The 22,036-nt window shown below is 40.2% G+C and overlaps 1 protein-coding gene across 1 annotated transcript in view; it reads right to left on the minus strand.

The window, feature by feature from the left end:
- The window catches only part of cog5 (component of oligomeric golgi complex 5), a 64,221-nt gene that overhangs the window by 4,647 nt on the left and 37,538 nt on the right, over nucleotides 1-22,036 (minus strand). Inside the window, exons 11-17 of the mRNA XM_084573777.1 lie at nucleotides 20,926-21,007; nucleotides 15,703-15,907; nucleotides 6,606-6,767; nucleotides 4,886-4,985; nucleotides 4,549-4,659; nucleotides 2,619-2,681; nucleotides 636-739 (exon numbers count right to left, since the gene is read on the minus strand). Of these exons, the coding sequence (XP_084429903.1) occupies nucleotides 636-739; nucleotides 2,619-2,681; nucleotides 4,549-4,659; nucleotides 4,886-4,985; nucleotides 6,606-6,767; nucleotides 15,703-15,907; nucleotides 20,926-21,007 (827 nt within the window). The remainder of the gene's footprint in view (nucleotides 1-635; nucleotides 740-2,618; nucleotides 2,682-4,548; nucleotides 4,660-4,885; nucleotides 4,986-6,605; nucleotides 6,768-15,702; nucleotides 15,908-20,925; nucleotides 21,008-22,036) is intronic.

Consider the following 22,036-nt stretch of genomic DNA (forward strand, 5'->3'; position numbering starts at 1 on the left):
GAGCTGCACCAAAAAGCATGTGACCAAAGCTTTCCACAACAGGATGTTTGCACAAATCATTTAAAAGGTTGGTCCTTAAAGCTATCCATGGCCTTAGATTTTAAACCTCAGTAAGTAGAGCGGGTTGTCCATGAACCGGAGGGTTAGCGGTTCGATCCCCGGGATGTGCCACATGCCGAAGTGTCCCTGAGACACCGAACCCCCAGTTGCTCCCAGTCCATGGCACAGGTGTGTGAATGTGTGTGTGCTTGTGTGAGCGAATGGGTAGATGTGTCTGTGTCTGTAAAGCGCTTTGAGTACCAATAGGTAGAAAAGCGCTATATAAAAGCAAGACCATTTACCATTTACTTAACAAGAAGCTACAATTCTAAAGAGCTGACTGCTCTCTAAACACCAGCAACATACTATGATTTGATTGGAATCAGGAAACGAACAAAAAGAAAACTTCATACAGGCCAAAGGATTAACAATCCTTGTTACAGGCATATTTTGGTCCACCCCAAACCATACTGAGGTTCAATTTGCACGTCAAGCTTTTCCTGCGCTCCCTTTTCACACAAAGACTCACACATCGTTTGACCCGTTTTAGTAGTGTTAAAATCGGTGTAACGAGGCAGTAAGGGAAGATTCCTGACCCTGAGAAGTCTTCTTGGTGTAGTGTGATGATGATGGCCTCTATGGAGTCGCTGACTGACTGCAGGAGGGGCTGCACTGCGCTGCTCATCAGGGCCTGCACTCCCTGAATCGTAAGAGGAACAAGAAACAAAGTGAGCCATGTGATGCCACATTCTCTGAGGAAGGTAGGGGGCAATTATAAGCATAGAAAAAGAGTAAACTCCATATCCAGAACTGACAATAGGTACTGTGTGTACCTATGTCTACAGGGCTCACTGTTTCCATAGCAACATGCATAGTCAGGTGAGCAGAAGGTGTGTGTGTGTGTGTGTGTGTGTGTGTGTGTGTATAAATATATATATATCATTTAATACTTAATATATGTTATCAGCTGTGTGGATGTATGTGTGCTGATAAGAAGCTGTTTTCTCTGCTCCAACCACACCAATATCTGCTAAAATTCTACATCTGATACACTAGATAGAGTCTGTGTGTGTGACAGGAATTTAAAGCCTAGCAGGCTACAGAAAGATTCCCATCAGGGAAACCTATCTGTTGCAGACCGATGTGCAGTAGGGGTAGGGAAATGAATGAATGTGTAGATCCTTGAACAAATGTCTGGAGCAAAGATTTTGTGGATCATTTACATTCATGTCCGTCTAGATGCAGATGTAGTGAAGACTTGGAAGGAAGTCTTATATTAAATGTATTTTTATGGGGGAAAAAATTAAAGCTTCAACTAAATTGACATGTATGATTGCAGTGTAGTTCACTTACAATACTATTTTTACACAGATAGAGAGCTTTGTCTCATGGTGTAACAACAATCACCTCAATCACTCTCCTGTGGCGCCAGCTCCCAGACTGAGATCGGGAGGCAGACACCCTTTCTTCGTATAAGGTTAGGCTTAAGACTTTCCTTTTTGATAAAGCTTACAGTTAGGGCTGGCTCATGTGACACTGAACCATCCATTAGTTATGCTGCTATAGGTTCCTGAGGGATGATGGACTGAGCACCTGTCCTCTACTCTTCTCTCTCGCACCAAGCTACTATCCTCAAATTTCTTTTCTATGGAACCAACCTCCCATCCTCTTATTTCTTTTTTCTGAAACCAAGCTCCCGTCCTCTAATTTATTTTCTCTGGAACCGAGCTCCTATCCTCTAATTTCCTTTCTCTGGAATCAAGCTCCTATCCTCTAATTTATTTTCTCTGGAACCAAGCTCCTATCCTCTAATTTCTTTTCTTTGGGACCAAGCTCCCATCCTCTAATTTATTTTCTCTGGAACCGAGCTCCTATCCTCTAATTTCCTTTCTCTGGAATCAAGCTCCTATCCTCTAACTTATTTTCTCTGGAACCGAGCTCCTATCCTCTAATTTCCTTTCTCTGGAATCAAGCTCCTATCCTCTAAATTATTTTCTCTGGAACCGAGCTCCTATCCTCTACTTTATTTTCTTTGGAACCAAGCTCCCATCCGCTAATTTGACCATATGACCATAATGGAACAACAGTGCAGGGCTCAAGCATAGTCGAGACCCATGAAAACTGGACCCACCAAAGATGACAACTGTAGCACTAGAATGCTTAGAAGACAGGAGGAAAATAACCACATCTTCATAAAAAAGACTTGACAAAGAATTTAACTAAATGAAACAATGCGAGTAAATTAAAACTTTAGCTTAGTTAAAAAAACAACAACAATCGTTCATGCTTAAGACTCCATTGAGATTTGAAAACAACTTCTCATGTCCTAGTTTCCTAATTCACAGTTATGATGAAAAGATGTGAGCTTTAGTCCTTTTGTAAATTGACAAAAATCTCTATCAAAATAAAATACCCAAGAGGACGCTGTCTGTGATTATGTTACAGGAGGTAGGAGGCATCATGTGTGATACACCATCTTGACATATTGCGCATAATAAATACAAAAACTGAAGCGCACGCATCAGTGGAAAAGTACCAATAAAAAATATGTAAATTAAAACCACGGTTTGCTCTGATACCTCCAAGGAAGAAGAGAGGGCCTCCGCGGCAGCCGGTGGACATGACCCCAAACCTGAAATAATCTGCAAATAAAAAAATGAAAAAAAAAACACAGAAAGGTTATCATCAGGAGGCATGCAACATTCACATTCACACATACAAAGCTGTTTACACTGCTCTACAGTTGCAGAGGGGTATTCAAACTTTATGTTCATTTAAAGGTAGCCCCAGAAATCAGCAGATCGTCTTGGTTGCTCTGAGTTGCTGCCATGTAATTGTCTTATTAAATAGTTGTGTTAGCAAGCAGTTGAACTAGTGCACCTAATAGGCTGGAGTGTAGCTATAAAGCTCCATGGCCTGAGGCAAAGTACCTGACCCAAATGAGAGACACTATAAATAGGGAACCATACATATCACCTTTATATGGAGGTGCTAAAACACTCAGAGCTGTGTAAATAAAAATCAATGCGTATGTAAGGAGAGACGGGAGGACATGTGAAGCTTATGTAATGTGTGTGGTATGGTGTGCAACAATAAAATAAATCTGTGAATACAATCTATCTTATAATTGCGCATGTAGTGTAGCACCTCATCACACTGGAGAATAAACTGGTTTCGTGGTAGCTTCATGTTTGATTATTGTCAAGCTTTCTGCAGTTAAATTGCACCTTTTCTTCTCCGTGGATGCGCCCCATGGATAGTCCCTTGACTATTCACAACAAAACGTTTGATTGACTGGTAGTCACGCCTCAATTATTCAACTGTTTCCTGAGTGCTGCATCCATCTGAAAAGGCATCTTAAAATGTTTTTCCGTCAGTGGCTCATTGTACCTGAGATAAAGAAGCCGCTTAATACAGCTTGACGCCATAATCGGCAAGCGGAGAGGAAACCAAAGCATGAATCATGCTTTGGATCACAAACCGTAAGATATGTTTAAAGTTTTTCCACATTTCCCAGGTTGAAAATATAGACACACAGCATGCGGTTAATATGCTTAACATTATTTAAACTATCACACAATGACATACAATTGTTTTCCATTAAGCGTAACAGAATCAGCACAAATAACTGTGTAGTTTCAGTACATTCAGTGAAGTAGTAGAGGTACAGTAGTGGTAACACAAAGGAATATGGCTGTAAATAACCAAAGATATTCGATGATACCAGGATCAGGAGCAAAAACAGGAGCAATAACGTTCCCTCTAAGGACCAAGTGCTAAATATCATGACGCTACTTCCACTTTTTAAACAGTTCTCACAAGTCTGGGACTCTGTGGGGTGTGGGGGATGTGCTCTAGTCCCTAATCTGCCGGCTACTATTGCAAACTAACTGAAAAAAAGCATCTTTAATTGTGGAAAGAATCCAGGAGAGACAGCTGGAGGCTGCAGCTGCATTAGACTTGCAAGAGATAGGGACCGTCCAGAAAGAGCTGAGAGCAAACACCAATTTGTGGTGAATTTGCTGTTGCTTTTTTCTGTGTTCTACTTGAACTGTGAAGTCAATTCTTATTTCAGTCACGTTCACTTGTACAGAGCTGGCCAGCCCTCTGGGTTTGAAACACACAACTCCACGAGCTGGGCAAGCTGCTTTCAGCACTATATCTTGGCACATAAAGGGATTGCAATAAAGTCTATATGAGCGGAAAAAAATAGAAAAATCTGCTTTTCTATCAATATAGCACACATGCATGGTTTAACAGCTTCAAACTGACTCCAATTACCACTAACACTAATTAGACATCCATATAGTTAAAAGTTGTGGAGGAGGGGCTGTGCTGTGCATCTTGAGAGCTTTCTCAAGATGCACAAAAATATTACCACTGTCATGGTAACATTTCTGTATAAGTCTTCTCTAACAGACTGAGAAATACAACAGCAGTGCACCTGATTTTGGGGTAAGTGGACTAGCACGTTGAACTGTTCAGCATACAGACACTATTTATGCCTACCTTGGCGACAGCCTGCTGCAGACGGTAGAGGGAGTTGACCACAGCCACATTCCTCCTCTGGCCCTCCGTTAATGGACCAATCACCTGACTGGCATCACCCTGAGTACACAACTGCAGACAGAGGAAGAGGTAATAGATTGCAAATTGAAGCTATATAGAGACATACAGGAAAAGACTGCCCATGCGCAATATGTACACAAGACAAGGACAAGATGCACACGATAAAGAAGAAACAAATCTTGTCGTTTATTTTATACTGTCGATCCGTCCCCCATGTCAAAATTTTAACCACTGCACTTAGCTATGGACGTATGTTGTGTTGCAATTATGTACGCACCAGCTGTTCCGACTTGACGCAGAAGAGTTGGACGGTCTTGGCAGCGTTCTTGGCCACAGCCAGAGAGAGATTTGGATCCACTGATGCCACATTCAGCTCACTGCAATTGAACAAATACAATAAAAACCATCAAAACAGAATAACCTAGCTCATTTTTAAATGCACCGTTGACAGTGCTAGCAGTCAACAGCACATACCATGTGTTTATCAAAGACTACAGATCCCATTTGGTTTTTAAATATCAGCAACTATGTGTGTACACGTAGGTTGCGGACTGATGTCTTTTTTGCTTCATATTTAATACTGATGATTGGACATTTAAATGATCATAATCCCAGATTTGTTTTTTGAAATTTAATAAAGAATCTCTATTATGCTGCTCTTTTGGGAGCTAGTATTTTGACTTGATATTTGCCAGTAAAATTAGTTAACGAACTCAGGAATAGTAGACATTTCAACTGAGAATATCTACCCTCATTAACATTGTTGTCATGGCTACGTAGTAACGCCTCTATGGTTGTGAGTGATAACAGGAGGGAATCAGGGGCCAGATCCATTTTCCATTTTCATGCTTTTATACGGCTTTTTCATCGGCGCACCTAAAGCATGTGACTTAATTGTCAGACAAGGTTCAACTGAGAGAGCCATGGGGATATCTGTGGATGAGGAGCCTGCAAACTTCCTCAGTAATGCATGAAAGGTCACGTTTCCATCAGATTTATACACGGTTTTCAATCACTTCTCTTTTATTGTTCCATCTCGTAATGTCTTCTTCTCCAGTGATTTAATAGCACTCTGCTGGGAATAGCGGAGTATGACCAGCAGCCTTCATAGCTGTTATGCACATAACAGGAGCAGAAACGTTCATAAATTCGTATTTTCTACGGCCCAGTTATTAGAAATGTGGTTAGAAGATGGTTGCATTTTATTTCATACTGGCATATTTCGAAGTAAGTCGGATGCAGTAGCTCTACAGGTCATGCTATGTCTCAAGACTATAAAAGTTTATATTGACTACTGCTGAAAGGAATGTCCATCCTGCCCTGTGTGTGTCTTGAGCGTGGGAGCACAAGCAATACTTATTAACTAGACAAAGTCATCAAGCACTAGGCAAAACAAAAAACAAACTTTTGCAATCAATACATTTTGGAATGCATAAGATGGTTGTCCAAATATACTTTTGAACTGTTTTGTTTTTCTACTTTACATTAAAACATGAGAGTGCAAAGTTAGCACGAATGATAGAGCAACGTTAATAGTTGCTATAATAAATAAGTCAGCTTTCAATAGGGGTGGGATTATTGGAATTCTCCTTTAAAATGTGCGCACAGTTTGGATTGATGGATTAAAATGTATTTTAGAAGCGGGATTGTAATCTGCCAAAAAAAAAAGTGCCAAATTAAGTCATGAAATGGTTTCCAGAAGGTTTGTCATCCATAAAATATTTCTTTGAAGAAGATTTCTGGGTTTCTTCTTTGGTCTATTACACCTCTTCCATATGCAATTACTAACAAAGGTCTTAATTAATGATATCATTATATAAATATATGACTGACTTAAAAGATCTTGTTGAATAAATTAATATTCTACAAACATGTCTATACACTGTCAAAAAAGAAGTGGCAGAGGCAGTGTTGAGTGGTTTTTGTCACTTCCACAAGGGCCAACGGGCAGCCAGCGGGCAGCCAGCGGGCAGCCAACGGGCATGTTCTGTACTTGCCTGCTGATGGTTTTGATGATGCTGTCCAGCTCATCGTTGGACGGCGGGTTGCGGTCGCCCATGGGAAATACGAGGTTGATGGGATCAAACAGGCGAGAGAGGGACTTGGAGAGGTAGGCCGCCTCATACGGCTGCAGAGAGTCTTTCAGAGCCTTTTCTGGGCTACACACAAAGAGAGAGAGAGAGACGCACAATCAAAACCAAACGGAATGCAAATATACCCCTGATGCATTCAGTTAAGAAATGTTTGTGATATATCAAATTTTAAAACAAGGCCAACGCAACCTTATCCTAAGAAAACCTCCCAACAGACATTAGAGACATGGAGTAATGACAAACTTATGAATTTTTGTGATGATACCTTTGATCTGTATAGCACGATATATGGTCGCTGGCTAAACTTTGACAATGTGATAGTGATATTAGGTTGCTCCAACCAAGTGCTGACTTTCCCTCCACAGACGCTTATTCCATACATCTCACCATTGGAGGTCCTTTTATTAATGGAGAGAGTGAGCACTGAATATATTGTTTACACGTTGCCTTCACACTGGGCCTCCCTTGACCCCACCTTCTTGGTCTCAACTCTGGGATGATCCTTATGTTTCCTCTGGACACTTTCACTGATTACCATAGACTGTATAAATATGGAGGATGGAACAGCTCCTCAAAAGTGAAGCCAAAGCAAGTAGAGCTCCCCCTAGTGGTTCTTTGCAGTATAGGTCATAAGCTCCACATCCTCGATGTTAGAGTCAAACTAAATCACTCAAATACATGTCAAAACATTTTTGTTCAAGGGTGGTTTCAATCATTTTAGGTAGTTCATATAATACTGATGCTTGCAGAAGTGTCAATTTTTCTGAGAAGTTCCGTTTTAGTTCGTTTTTTTGAGGTAGAGCAGATCGCGGTATTAATTAAACGAAAACACGAGTGAGTCTGGCTGAAGGGTGGTCATCAAGATCGCAGGTCTGCGTGGCTCTACTCTCGGACCGTGCTGCGCAGACTCTAGTCGCAAGATGGTCACCCGTATCACCGGGAAAATACTGTGAATTTGGCCAATGCAAGGAAGTGGAGACGTATTGTCCATATTTATATACAGTCTATGCAAATTACATGGACTAGCATGCATTTCACATTTCACTGGCGTCTGGTGTTTTGTTCTTCTTTCTTTCTTTCTTGTATGTCCTTCTTGAACTTGAATTTGTGTCTGCCGTGAAAATAAAATGTAAAGTAGCCTTTAAAAATGTAACACTTTCAATCTATCACAGATTATTGTACCCACAATCTATTCACTGTCTCATGTTGGCATGTAATATCCTCTAATTGTCTACAGGACTGGTGCTGACATTTATTAATGGAGCACTTAAACTGCAGACACAAGTGGAAGCAAAATGCCACCGTGTCTCATCCTATTACTATTCAATGCAGACATGCGACTAGAGACAACGGTGTGTGTGCGTGTGCTTGTTTGCCTGCACTGCATTCATCATCGTTTAATAATTGTTATGCACGGCAACAGAAGACAAGAAACGACCCGGTTCAGTTCTAAGGTAACATGTCTTGGCTTTTACATCAGTGTTTGATGAGAGCGAGATGTTTTAATGAGTCCTTTTCCCCTCAGTCAACAGGATGACTGGTGTGAAGAGGAACTATACTCCCAAGCATCTGCACACACGCTCCTGTCATTAGAGCACGTACAAAAAGAGGCATTTGTTTCTGTCACGTCTACACTCACTCTCCATCCACTTGTTACATCATTCCTTTGTTCTTTCGCTCCTCCAGGCACCTGCACTCCTTCATTTCTGCTCCCCCTCCTACATTCTTGTTGTACGGTCTCTCTTCGACTGCAGAATCATCCATCCTATTTGTTCACTCCCAAAAGAGACACCATTACCTACATTAAATGTCCCGTCTGCTGAATCAATCACATAAAACTAATTCACAAATGACATTGTTCTAGAAGCTTTACAGATGACTCATCGTTTTATAATGACTGCGAAACAGGATTTAATATGTTTGATAAGTGTATTGGATTAATCTCCAACTGTCCAGGTGTGAATGCATATCCTAGGGGAAGCTTATTATTATACACCGATGAGCCACAACATTAAAACCACTGACAGCAGAAGTAAATAACATTGACCATCTTGTAACAATACAAGTTCTACTGGGAAACGTTTGGGCCTGGCATTCATGCGTAAGTTACTTAGACATGTACCACCCACCTAGACCAGACCAGACACCCCCACCCCATATAGGCTAGTGACAATGGCCCCAAATTTGTGAGATACCCCTACCGGAGGTAGAACCAAACCCAACAATGTTTTTTGTCATCTCTAAGGTCTCCCATATATGAAATGGATTCTTAGCTAAAAATATTTTACTGCTAAGATTGTTAAATTAACATGTATTGTTATGCACCCCAAAACCAAAAAAGGACTAAAATATAGCCTGTCCGTATGGAAGTTATGGCATAAAAAGTAATGCAGATCAATCATACAAGCTCTGAGAGCTTTGAAATTTGCCAGGTTTGTGGTCAGGACGTTACTCTACCTACTAGAAAAGACTGCATGTGAATATATTGATGTATGGAATGAATAGAGACCTATAAACACATACCTAAAATAGGCGGACATGCAAAAAATCGATATTTATACAAAATGTTTTCATTTACATTGTGGTTGCTTTGTCAGGGACTATCATAGAAACACATATGATGGCTTGTTGGAAAGGTGAGGTTGTGCTGAATCCAGCAATACCACATATGGAAACATTACATGACATATCAGGGTGTTCTTTCACTCAATGTATGAGGTGTCCAAAATGAAAGGAAACGGAACACTGACAAAATAGAGTCTTAATTCCAAATCACATTATCAGTGGTTAGAAGAATGTTGACAAATGCATTCTTACTGCAAAATAAGTTACATAAGAAGTGCTGATATATATTCATGTTTATATCTTCATCATATTTATGATGATAATAATGACAATTTTCATATGGCACAGTATACAATACAGTTCATATGAAAGAGATCCAATTACATCAGGTTAACATTGGAATGGAACACCGTTATTAAAGTATTTATATCCACTTGAGATTTGTTTTGGTCAAGTTATTACTGAATAATGGAAAATAATAATATTAGTTTTTGTCTGTCCAGACCAGCAGTGGGCTGCTTCAAGGGAAACAGCTGGCAAGAGGAGTAAGAAGCATAAAGCTAGCTTCCGAAGCTCTGTTCAGGCTCTTTTGGCAAGCCATGCAATCATGGCTTGAAAAACAAGGCCAATGTGCAATGACCAAAGCACAAGAGCAAATCCTACGAGATGTACAGCATGCATTTCATGGTAATGACAAGGCCACTGCACAACAGCTCATCAGTGAGGTGGAGGCTGAACTTCATGAGATCCAGAAGAGAATCCAGATGTTCACAAATGAGGGAGTTAAGCAATCAGCAACCTTTGAATACTGGTTAATGTTCCTTAATGGTGCTGATCTATTGCTAAGGATTCTTCGTTCGGAGCGTGAAGCTGACTTTCAACTTCACCTGAATTGCATGTGTGAAGTCATGCCTTGGTTCAGAGCTGCTGGCAGGACCAACTATAGCAAGTACATGCCAGTCTATGTTGCAGAAATGAAAGCACTTGAACATGAACAACCAGAAGAATATAATTTCATGCAGCAAGGTGGGTTTGTTGTTCGCCGGTCTGAGCATCGAAGCTTCAACTGTGTGGCTACTGATCAGGCACTGGAGCAAACCATTAATCGAGAAGGCAAGAGTCAGGGTGGAGTTGTTGGCTTCACATTACGAAAAGGAGCTCTCACAAGATGGTTGATGACCAGACATGTGACCACGGCTTATGTGGATGCCATGAAAGAGCTTTGTGATACTGATGATCAGAGCCCAAAAGCACACAAGGAGCATGGCGCATCAAGAATGGACAGAGACGAAAGGGACATACAGAAGATAATGGAAGCTGTGGAGCAGAGGCAGAATCCTTTTGATCTTGATAGCATTCCAGAGGAACTGATCAACATTGCAAGTGGTCAGGTTGCATCTGAGAAAGTTGCAAAAGAGCTCTCAAGTTTCCTCCAAGATGGTGCGAAGCAGAATGCCATTTTCATTGAACAACGTCTTGCAAAATCAAAGAGAACAAAGAGCTTCTGGGAGCCAGAGAAAAGAAAGCAGTGTGCAACCTTCAAGGACATGAAAGCATCAGTTGGAGTCAGCATATCTAGAAAGGTTCACATGGACTCAGATGTGCTCTTTCGAAGATTACTGGCTGTCTCCAAGCAAAGAGAGGTGTCCATGGAGACTGTGATGTCTCACGAACTCGCAGCTGTCCCGCCCTCTTTATTTTATGATGATGGAAGCATGAGGAAGACAACAAAAGCTGACCTGGCCAAGAAACTCGAGGCTGTTGTTGAAGAGACACAGCAACTTCCAAATGTTGAAGAACAATCAGCATACATCATCGATGGCATGGCTCTTCTACAGAGTCTCAATGATTCAGCCTTTCAAACATTCAATGACCTGGGTGAGTGCGTTTGGAAAAAGGTCACAACTTTAATGGGAAAAGAAGGTAACAGCTGTGTCGTTATAGTGTTTGATAGATATGACCACCAGCACTCAGTCAAAGACCTTGAGAGACAAAGAAGAGGCACCATTCAAACAAGCAGACGAACACATATCATCACAGGACAAACAAGTGTTCCAAACTATAGAAAATACCTCAGGATCAGTGGAAACAAGGCTGCTCTATGTGACTTTGTCAGCACCTACATCGCAAGTACTGGACCAATGAGACTTTCTTCGGGGAACACTGTCATCTTGGCAGGTGGCTTTGAAAATGGTCAGGAGGTTAAGAGTGTTAGCAGGTCAGGCATTGATTGCTTGACAGATCTTTACAGTGACCAGGAGGAGGCTGACACAAGGCTGGTGTTACATGCAATACATCTTGCACAGTCACATTCTCGTCTAATAGTCAAATGTGATGATACAGATGTACTAGTTTTGCTTCTGTACTATTCAAGTAAAGGGATGTTTGGATCCTCAGATGTGTTTATGCACTCTGGACATGGCCATAAGGAAAGATTCATCCCTGTCTGTTTGATCGCTCAGAAGCTTGGAGCAGTGCTTTGTGAGTGTTTACCTGCATGCCACGCCCTCACGGGATGTGACACCACAAGCAGTTTGTACAGAATTCGGAAGGCCACTGCCCTCACAAAACTGAAGACCCATCTTTGTGAGTTACAGGAAATGGCCAAATTTGGACTGTCTGGTAGTCTGGAAGAGGCTTTGCCTGTGGCAAGAAAGTATGCCCTCCTCCTGTATGGGCAAAAGAAAAAGGTGGATGGGCATCCTTGCACCAATCTGGATGAGCTGAGGTACACACTAGCATCTACCACAGATTTGTCAGCAGCAAATCTACCTCCAACGGAAGATGCCTTCCAGCAACACGTACTGAGAGCCTTGTACCAAACAGCAGTGTGGCGTCACAGCCACCTGGCCAAACCTCTTCTCTGGAACCCAGTTGGTAAAGGATGGAGGCTCAGAGAAGATGGGTGCATTGAACCTGTGATGTTCCAGAAGGCACCAGCACCTAAAGAAGTAAGAGACCTCACCCACCTCTACTGTAAAGATGGAAACTGCAGCGATGCCACCAAATGCCAGTGACTATTAGTGGGCTTGACCTGCACAGAGTTTTGCTCTTGCCCTTTCCCAGACTGTCCAAATATGACTCATTTTGTCACCGATGACAATGTGGAAGAGTGACAGTGTTATGTTGCAGTTGTGGCTGACTTCCCCAAAGTGGCCACTGGAGATAACCACCAGAATGGCTATACCAAAGCAGTTCATGTTTCAAATGATTGCTGCTAGAAAAAAAAAGCCTGAGAAGAGCTGGAGTTTCAGTGAGGGGTCATTCCCCCTCAGAGTGTTTGTTTTGTTAGATTGCATTTGTTTGATTTAAGACCTTAAATTTAATTTGTATTGTCTGAAATTAAGTTATAGTTTTATTAAAAAATGAATTAAGGTCAAGCTGCAATCCTGACTCCAGGTTTCCCTATGAAAATTGTCATTATTATCATTATAAATATGATGAAGATATAAACATGAATATATATCAGCACTTCTTATGTAACTTATTTTGCAGTAAGAATGCATTTGTCAACATTCTTCTAACCACTGATAATGTGATTTGGAATTAAGACTCTATTTTGTCAGTGTTCCGTTTCCTTTCATTTTGGACACCTCATACATTGAGTGAAAGAACACCCTGATATGTCATGTAATGTTTCCATATGTGGTATTGCTGGATTCAGCACAACCTCACCTTTCCAACAAGCCATCATATGTGTTTCTATGATAGTCCCTGACAAAGCAACCACAATGTAAATGAAAACATTTTGTATAAATATCGATTTTTTGCATGTCCGCCTATTTTAGGTATGTGTTTATAGGTCTCTATTCATTCCATACATCAATATATTCACATGCAGTCTTTTCTAGTAGGTAGAGTAACGTCCTGACCACAAACCTGGCAAATTTCAAAGCTCTCAGAGCTTGTATGATTGATCTGCATTACTTTTTATGCCATAACTTCCATACGGACAGGCTATATTTTAGTCCTTTTCTGGTTTTGGGGTGCATAACAATACATGTTAATTTAACAATCTTAGCAGTAAAATATTTTTAGCTAAGAATCCATTTCATATATGGGAGACCTTAGAGATGACAAAAAACATTGTTGGGTTTGGTTCTACCTCCGGTAGGGGTATCTCAAAAACTAAAGCCCTTTTTGACCATTTGTCACTAGCCTAATAGCAATGACACTCCTCGATGGCAGCAGCCATCCCCAGCAGGATGCAGCCTGACACAGGCACACACAAAAAGGGTTTAGGAAGAACTTGAAAAAAACATGAAAAACATGACAAGGTGTTGACCTGGCCTCCAAATTATCAAAGTATCAATGAGATGATTCACAGAGGCCCCTTCCCTCAACCCATAGGACCAAAAGGCACCCACTAACAACATTCTGTAGTCAGATACCACAGGACACCCACAGAAGGCCCATGTCCATCCATAATGTTATGCCTGATCAGTGTATGTTATACTTTGAGGATGTAGTATTATTGTGCCAATTTCAGCCTGGAAACAGAAAAGGTAAAGAGTGATTTAGCCTTCATGAAAAATCGAACTAATTTTTTTCCATATAGTCTCAGTTATAGAGAAAGTACTAACAACACACAACAATATATTGAGCTGTCACTAACATTTTATACTATAAATACACCATAAATATTTTTTTTTTCTTTTCGCTCACAGGGCTGGAGGCACACAGCAATGATGTTTTTGCATCTATAAAAAGTGGCACATTGCAGTGTGAGCTTCTTAATGCAACATAGTAAAGGTTATGAAAAAGGTCACCCAACCAAATCTGAACTCTGAACTACAGATGGGCAGAAATTTTCACTTAATAAAACTAGCTTTCGTGCTTTGTGTCATTTCATTACTTTCATCCTCATTCAAAAGAGAGCTGAAAGACGGCATCTGCACCAGCAAACAGAGACAGAGAGACAACGGAGGCGGTCTTCCATGGCACTTATCAGCTACTTACAATACAGTTTTGAGATCCATTCTCATTCACACATCCACTCATGGGATCTTGACAACTTGACCTGATGGTTTGGTAGGTCAAAGACTCGAATATGATGTCAACAACTCTTTACAAACCCATAAAAGGTTAAATGCCTGGGACTCCCACTAGTCTGTTACAACTCTGGATGAGAAGTGAAACACTTCTGTAGCACTTCTCTTTGATAAGCCTCTGTACTTCAGTTGAGAGAACTGGTAGTTACAACATAGCATAATAGTAACGCTAAAGCCAATTCTTGGAGAGCCGGATAGACCAAGAGAGGTCTGTTGAAATAGTTTGAAAATTATAATGTTTATTGACGAAAGTCTGTATTAGTCCAAAGCTGAGGGACGTGGACAGTGAGCCTTTTCCAGTTTCCATCTCGCCACTGACCAGAATAATGCATGTCACCATGGAAACACAGTGTTACACAAAAATGGTTATAGCTATAGTCTTAGATTTCAAATGGGTGAGCAAATAAGACTGAGAGTAAACATTTTTATTTTGGTGTTTAAAGTATGACTAAAACTGTAAATCAACATTAGATGTCACATGCATACTGTAGAATAATTTAAAAATATAAGCTATTTCATGTCAGTTGTTGGCATTCTCCATCACATTTTGTTATTTTTTACTTTAGGGCTGGAACGAACACTTTTAGTAAGAAAAAGGGATACAGTAAACACCTAACACAGAGCAGTTCTCTACAAACTACCCTGGTACCAATGATCCTGAACAACTCGGACTACAGCGTGTTTTCTCCTCAGTATCTCTAGAAAGAAAACAGTACGTCGCCACCTTTTGCTTTTTGATGACAGCTTTGAACTCTTGCATTCTCGCTATCATCTCTGAAACGGTTTTTAATTAACAGGTGTGTCTGTCATGGGTGAATTGGCGGAATTTCTTGCCTTCTTAATGTGTTTAACACCATGACTTGTGTTGTACAGAGGTTTCGTTGGTACACAGTTCTCTACATGGAATAGCTCTGTATTGTGGCAAGAAATAAGGATGCTCAGCTGATGCTCGATATTAAATGACCGGGACCCGATCAGGGGGCAAAAAAACTTGATCAGGACATCCCTAGCAAGAACCACCCAATTAAGTAAAGAGAAATAACAGTACATCGTTACTTTAAGGCACAAAGGTCAGACAACCTGGAAAACTCCAGTCATGAAAAACAGAGGAGAAGTTCGTTAGAGTTACCAGCACCTCAGATTAGAGCCAACATGAATGCTTCACAGAGCTCGAGTAGCAGACACATCTCAACATCAGCAGGCCTTAATGATCGAATTGCTGGAAAGGACCCACTGCTGATGACACAATCACTCGACCTAAACTCGATTTACACGGAACAAACAAATACTCTCCGAGGTGAACCTTTGTCTTGATTATCACTAAACAAAGTAAGACACTAAAGTAATGACATCATGAGTGTGTTGCTGCATTTGTGCGTTCTCACTTGTAGTCCTGTTTGCCGTGGGTGAAGAGGTCCTGGTTGTCTGCCTCTGTAGCGGCAATGTCCAGAGATGTGTCCAGCCCTCCGCTGCTTGTCAACGCCCCCTGCAGGCTGGTGCTGTACTGCTGCAAGCGGCGCCACAGCTCGTTGTACAGTCGCAGCAGTTTGGGATACTCCCCTTCGAATGCCTGCTTCAGGAAGGATGAGGCTGGAAAGGCACAGGCAAATAAATGACATGTTCAGGTTTGGACATTTTAGATTGGTAAATAGAGCTTATAACACCGGCTGTAAAAACCTCTCAACCTCATTATGAGGCGTGCTTCAACTGATACAGAGTAAGAAATACCTCTGCATGTAATTGGACAGTGCTCGAACCAATCAAACAACAAATTCCAGCCTGTCTTGCCTTTAAGTTAATATACAGTTTCTGGTTTCTGTGATAAACTTCTTTTATTTCATTTACTCTCTCATTTGTTGGTTTTCTTTTGCTTTTTTAAAGTCTTTAACCATCTCATGATAAAAATGATGTTAAATGTAACCTCGCTGGTAATAAAAGAGAAAACCAGTGCAGAACAGGGGCAGTGGTAGGGGAAGAAAGATTGCTGGAAATAAGTGAGAAGTGAACAGAACATTTCCTCTCAGAAGATTTGACACTACATCCAGTGTGGGATGTACCATCAGTGTGGATGGAGATAGAGAAATGTGAGAAAGAGAAAAAACAGGAAAATATACTGACTTTGGTAGTGCATTTCTGGTATTACAGAACACTTCTACATTTGCATATAGCTTCCAATAAATGCTTATTCATATTATTAGTGTCAAGGTATTCTATTGTTAACAATTATATAAAATTTAATTAAAAAGTTCAGAATATATTCTGTATCATTGAAATGTCATGAAAATACCAAATTCAATCTGTTCTCTAAAAGGATGATTACTCATTGTGCTTTCATGTGTTATGGAGGACTGCTGCATTTGTAAAAATAGTTGTATAAAGTATTTTGTGTCTCCAGATATCAACTGAGTCACTGGGACTGCTCATCACTGCTGCAAGCAACAGAATCCAGGCTATATTAGCATAAGACATCCTAGTCAACTAGCTGCTGGCATTTAGTGTTGTGGGTAATGTAAACACCAGGCTTTTGGTGCAGCATTCATCTCCAAGTTCATTGCTTTCTGCTGGAGACTTCATCTGAGACGTATCTGTGAGACTGATGTGGTGATGATGTAGTCACTTAACATGAGCACCGTGGAGTTGAACTGGTTTGCAACAAAATGGCTCTGATTGGTTGTAGGACTATCCAGTTGCATGCAGTGTTACCAGACTCATTCTGACAAGAAGCCTGAGCTAATATTGAGTTGGAATTTAAAGAAAGGTTCAGTAACTCACTGAAAGACATAAAAAAGAGAACATTTTGCATTTATTGAGGACTATTATTAGCTGTGCATTAATCCACATTTGGTGCACTAATGTATATTTGTAGAAGGGCTCCAGACAAGCTCCAGTGTGTGTGTGTGTTCATTGTAATGAAGGAATATGTCACCCAGTGTGACAGCATGGCCCACTGATGTGCTTTTAATGTGTTTTTGGACTGCAATGGAGCTCTGCGACACACAGGAACAAGATATATTAGAGTTAGATACACACAATACATAAAGCGCTGGTTTGGATAGGAGGAATGGAAGGCAAAGACAGAGAGGGAAAACTGAGGACAATAGATACACAGGATTACACAAACAGGCCTCTAGATTACACATTAACAAATACATTACCCTTCCTTGTTTATTTTTATTTTGGAACATCTTCAGTACACGCGCAGAGCATGACAGAAACTGCAGGATTTTCTGTCAAGTGCAAGTTTGAAGCCAAGTATGTTAGCAAGCAGCCAAATCCGCCTCTCCTGTTCTCACTTTGTTATTCCCTGTAATCAGACAACTCTCCACTGAAACGCCTCCATGTGATCTGTGAGTGAGTGTGCTGCGCGCATGACAGAGAGCGAGATCGTATTGTTGGAATAATTAAGTCTTTCGTTTTTTCTGAGTCCAACTCTTAGAAAGATTCACTCATACACCCACTGTTCATTTATTTATTGTTTCACTTTAATGAGGTAGGGGGGGCATTTGTCGCTTTGTTTCGCGAATGACCGCAGAGAGATTCTGGTGAGATGGAGGAACAAGAAAGGGATGATTAGGGAGGTGAGCAACAATCAGCTCCCATTTAAAAGCGCTTCCAAATTGTCCAATTCTTCAGAATATATCATTTACTTCCAAAAATATCTGTTTCTCTTATCGATGCCCGTGTTGTGCAATCACTGACTTCACTGCCTTCACTTTGAGATGCATCTGACTTGTTTCGTGTTGGTAACAACAGCAGAAAAAAAAAAAATATGTTGGAATGAATCTCCCCAAACTGTTCCCAAGTGTTTTTATTTTTTGATAATGTTGCAATTAAGCTTATTTAGTTTGTTCCAGAGTCTCGCTACTTTAATTAAGAAAGATATTTCTTCTCGTGATAATGAATTTTTGATGTTGCCTGTACTTGTTTAAAAGTAGGGCTGTCAGTAGATTAAAATATTAATTACGATAGCACAACTTAATTACGCTTTCTTATATGTACTAAGAAGGGATATTTTCACATTTGTACGACTCTTATCAACACCTCAGCTGCTCAAAAAGCTCCCTGCTCAGTTCATAACTCAGTTCACATCAACAGAAAATGCAGATAAAGAAGCATCTGGCAGAACTTCTTTAATTGTCTGATTTTTCTTCTTCTTCTTTTGGGATTTTGGGCTGTTTAGATGCTACAGGGTGTATTAATGACCTCTACAGGCCAAAATGATGTACTGCAACCGCACTTCAGATTCTGCTTGCTTTCCACAGCGTTAATGCTGCACCAATCACTTCCTGATTTCCCAAACTATGGTTTGATCTGTGGTCATAATAACAGAAAGTGCTAAATTAAATACTTAACAAGCCTAACTTTGACAGTCGTATTTCAAACTGTATTTTTATTTTATTTATTTTTTTAAATAAGATGAATCACTCTTCAGTGCTCCAACTGAAGCAGGACAAAGCCAGTATCTAGATGCTTATCCTCCATGGCCTTTTAGACCCATATACATTCAAAGCTATACACCAGCAGTGAAAATTAAAATGGAAAAGTTATTTGCAGGTATCTGTGTTGAAACCCTAGTTATGAAAATTACTATAACAAAGTTTAACTAACATACTTTTGTCATGGTAAATTTGCAGGCCTGACTACTGTTAACTCAGTGCACTATAATTTTTCCTGTAGGAGTGTGTCACTTCCACATGGTTTTATTCCAGGAGTTATGCATTAAATACTATGTGTAAACAATCTGCAATGAAGTAATATGAACCACAGAGATTTTATTGATGAAATGTTGGGAATGTGTTACAATAAGAACGAAACTCTAGCATACTGTACGTTTTTAGACTAAATTGTACATTCCTGGCAGCTTTTAGTTTATATACTCTACTACAGCTGTGCATTAGGATCTGTTTGTTTTTTTTGTTTTGTTTTTTTGTTAATACAGGCCAAGATTGCACCACAGACTTACACTGATTCAATATGATGCTGCCGAGTTCTCCAGTAACTCCACGAACAACAGGCTGTTTATTACCCACAGCCTCATTGATTTCCTGCTGTTAACTGAGCTCTTGTTACAGCCAGATGATTATGGATGATATTATGGCTCACCAAATGAAGCCTCCCAGTAGTTGTTTGTGCTGCAGGTGGTGCAGCTGCAATTGATTGTCTGTAAGTCTGAGAGAAACCTTAAAGACTCACAACCTTTTCGACAAATTCATCATTGCTCTGAATAAGCAGCTTTGATATGTTGTAACTATCAACACGCACTTAAACTGGTAGTTTGAAGCAGAAACAAAGGGAATTTTCACTCCTGCACCACCTGTCAGGTTCACGGCAACTTATTAGAAATAAACCGAGAGTGGTAAACATGGAGTCATAATGCATTACCATATAAATGAAATGGATAAATGAACTCCCAAAGACACCGGCACCTGACTGTCTGTTTGATCATCTATAATCCCTGTACCCATGATGATGAGGCACATATGTGTTACCATGGTTACCAAATGATTTACCTACAGTAAATATCACCATTATTTTTAGATTTGAGATCGATTACAAGCCTGCTTCCAAAATAGTTCACGTTCAACAGATGGACTTCTTTATTTTGCAGTTAGGATGTTGATTTCATGCTAAAATTACATTAAAATGTCTCGTGTCTATCCAGAGTGCGTCAGAGCCTGCTTATAGTCTAGCTGTCTGGTCCATGTTAGGAGTGGGTAGATGCACGGGAGTTTGTTTGAACAGGACCAAACCAGGGACGTGATGTCAGCGGAGGCAGGTGAGGCTTTAATGAAAAGTAAAAACCATATAATAACGGGATAATTAATAATATTTGTCAACTGATCTGTGCTGTAAACCAATACGCAGCGACCAGTTCAGCCTCACTTTGGATTGTGCAGTCCCTCACGAGTTGAGCGCGTGCAGTTGGCACGTGACTGTTGCTATCTCTCTGTAGGTCACCAATTCTAATGTTTGTAGACACTTTTATTATATGTCCTCGCTTTCCACGGTCTCGGTTATGTATTTCATGTATGTAAATATGTACATATGTATATGTTTAGTCTTGGTGATCAGACAATGAAGAAGCAGAAGGTGAAGCAGCCAGTATCTCTGCTTCAAGAAGGGGACACGCGTAAGTGCACGAGTTTGTGATTGTTGTTCTTCAGAAAGTCAAGTGCGCTGTAGAATTTATTTTTATTATTTCATGACTGCAATTTGTGGGTGAGACCTTTAAAACTTAAATTTTTTTTCAACAAATAGCTTCCAAAACAAAAATATGAGAAAAGTAGGATAAAAATGATTTTAGAATTGTATAACATACAAGTTAAAAGGTACTTGTATGTAGTTCTTTTACCAAAAAAAGAACTACATTCATTATTCCTTTTTCTTTTTTGCTGCAAGTGCATGTGTGTGTAAGGAATGCTGATACAACATAATAACCAGTCGTCAGCGTGCAAGCTCCCAATTGAATGTTGAATGTAAACTTCTCTATTAAGTGCACTTTTTAAATCTGTCTCTGAAAGAGTCAGTGCCTCACCACCCACAAACCTCACCCCGCATCACTGAGTCAAACATGTTAGGTGGTAAAGCAAGAAGAGGACCAATCTTACCTTCAGTTGCTCTGTGAAACTCATCACTAAGGGTGCTGGTTACATCATTCCAGAAGGAGAAGAGGATATCAGGTTGACCATCCTATCGTTGGGTAGACAGAGGACAAACACACTCATTCTCTGACTTCCTTGTTGACATTGTGACCAGAAGTTAACAGAAAGCATTTTCTCACACATGTCTTCGCATGATGATGATGGACCTAAACTTTTATTTTACATTTCTGCCTCTAATGAAAAGTAATGAATCGTTTTGTTGTTTTATGTGTAGCTGTGTCTTGAGCGTGGTGGAACGGTTAATCCTTGCTACAATCACATGGCTACTATTGGGGTTTCAAAGTTCAAAGAATTTAGAGAAAAAGTCTTTACTTTATAATCTTTAGAAAGGACTCAAAACCACCTGCTTTGTGAAGATGATGTTGTTTTTAAACCAATAACACAGATTCTGATTAAATGTGTCAAAGAAAGACATTTATTTTTCAGAAAATGAAAAGAAAATAGATTAGTCACGGAGTGAAAACTCAGACTCATTTGGATACATTGAAAAGTGCGAATGTGCAAAACAACAGTGAAAAATGAAAACAGAACAATAATCCTGGAAAATAAGATTGAAAGAACCGATTTGTTAAAATGAAGCTATCACTGTGGTCGTCAGAGCAGATGCAGTACTTTCATCTACCTCTCGACAGCATGAATTATACACAGAATGGGTTTTTAAAAACAGACAAAAAAAAGTGCAGAAAAGTGCTTGTAAGATAGAACTAAGACACACATCCACACTGAGCCTGACTAAGGAAAGTGCTTTAATTATTTAATGGGATTGGACATGTGTATCTGTGTATTCTCCTCCAGTCATCCATTAGAGAAGCCTGCTGCAGGTCTGCTTCCCAGCTATCTGACCTCTCCTCCTGATATACACTACATCCTCACTTCCTCCAGTTTCTGCACCCCTGCGTCACTTTTTCCTTCCTAATGAAGAGCACGAGAGCAGAATAAAAAGTACCATACTTCTGGTGTGGGGCAGACAATGAGGGACCGCAAATGAATCATTTATTCAAACCACATGTCTCAACTGTATGATTTGATTGAAAGCATGGAAATCTATTCTAGCAGA

This window comes from Chelon labrosus (assembly GCF_963514085.1).
Source record: "Chelon labrosus genome assembly, chromosome: 23".
Classification (NCBI taxonomy): Eukaryota; Metazoa; Chordata; class Actinopteri; order Mugiliformes; family Mugilidae; genus Chelon; species Chelon labrosus.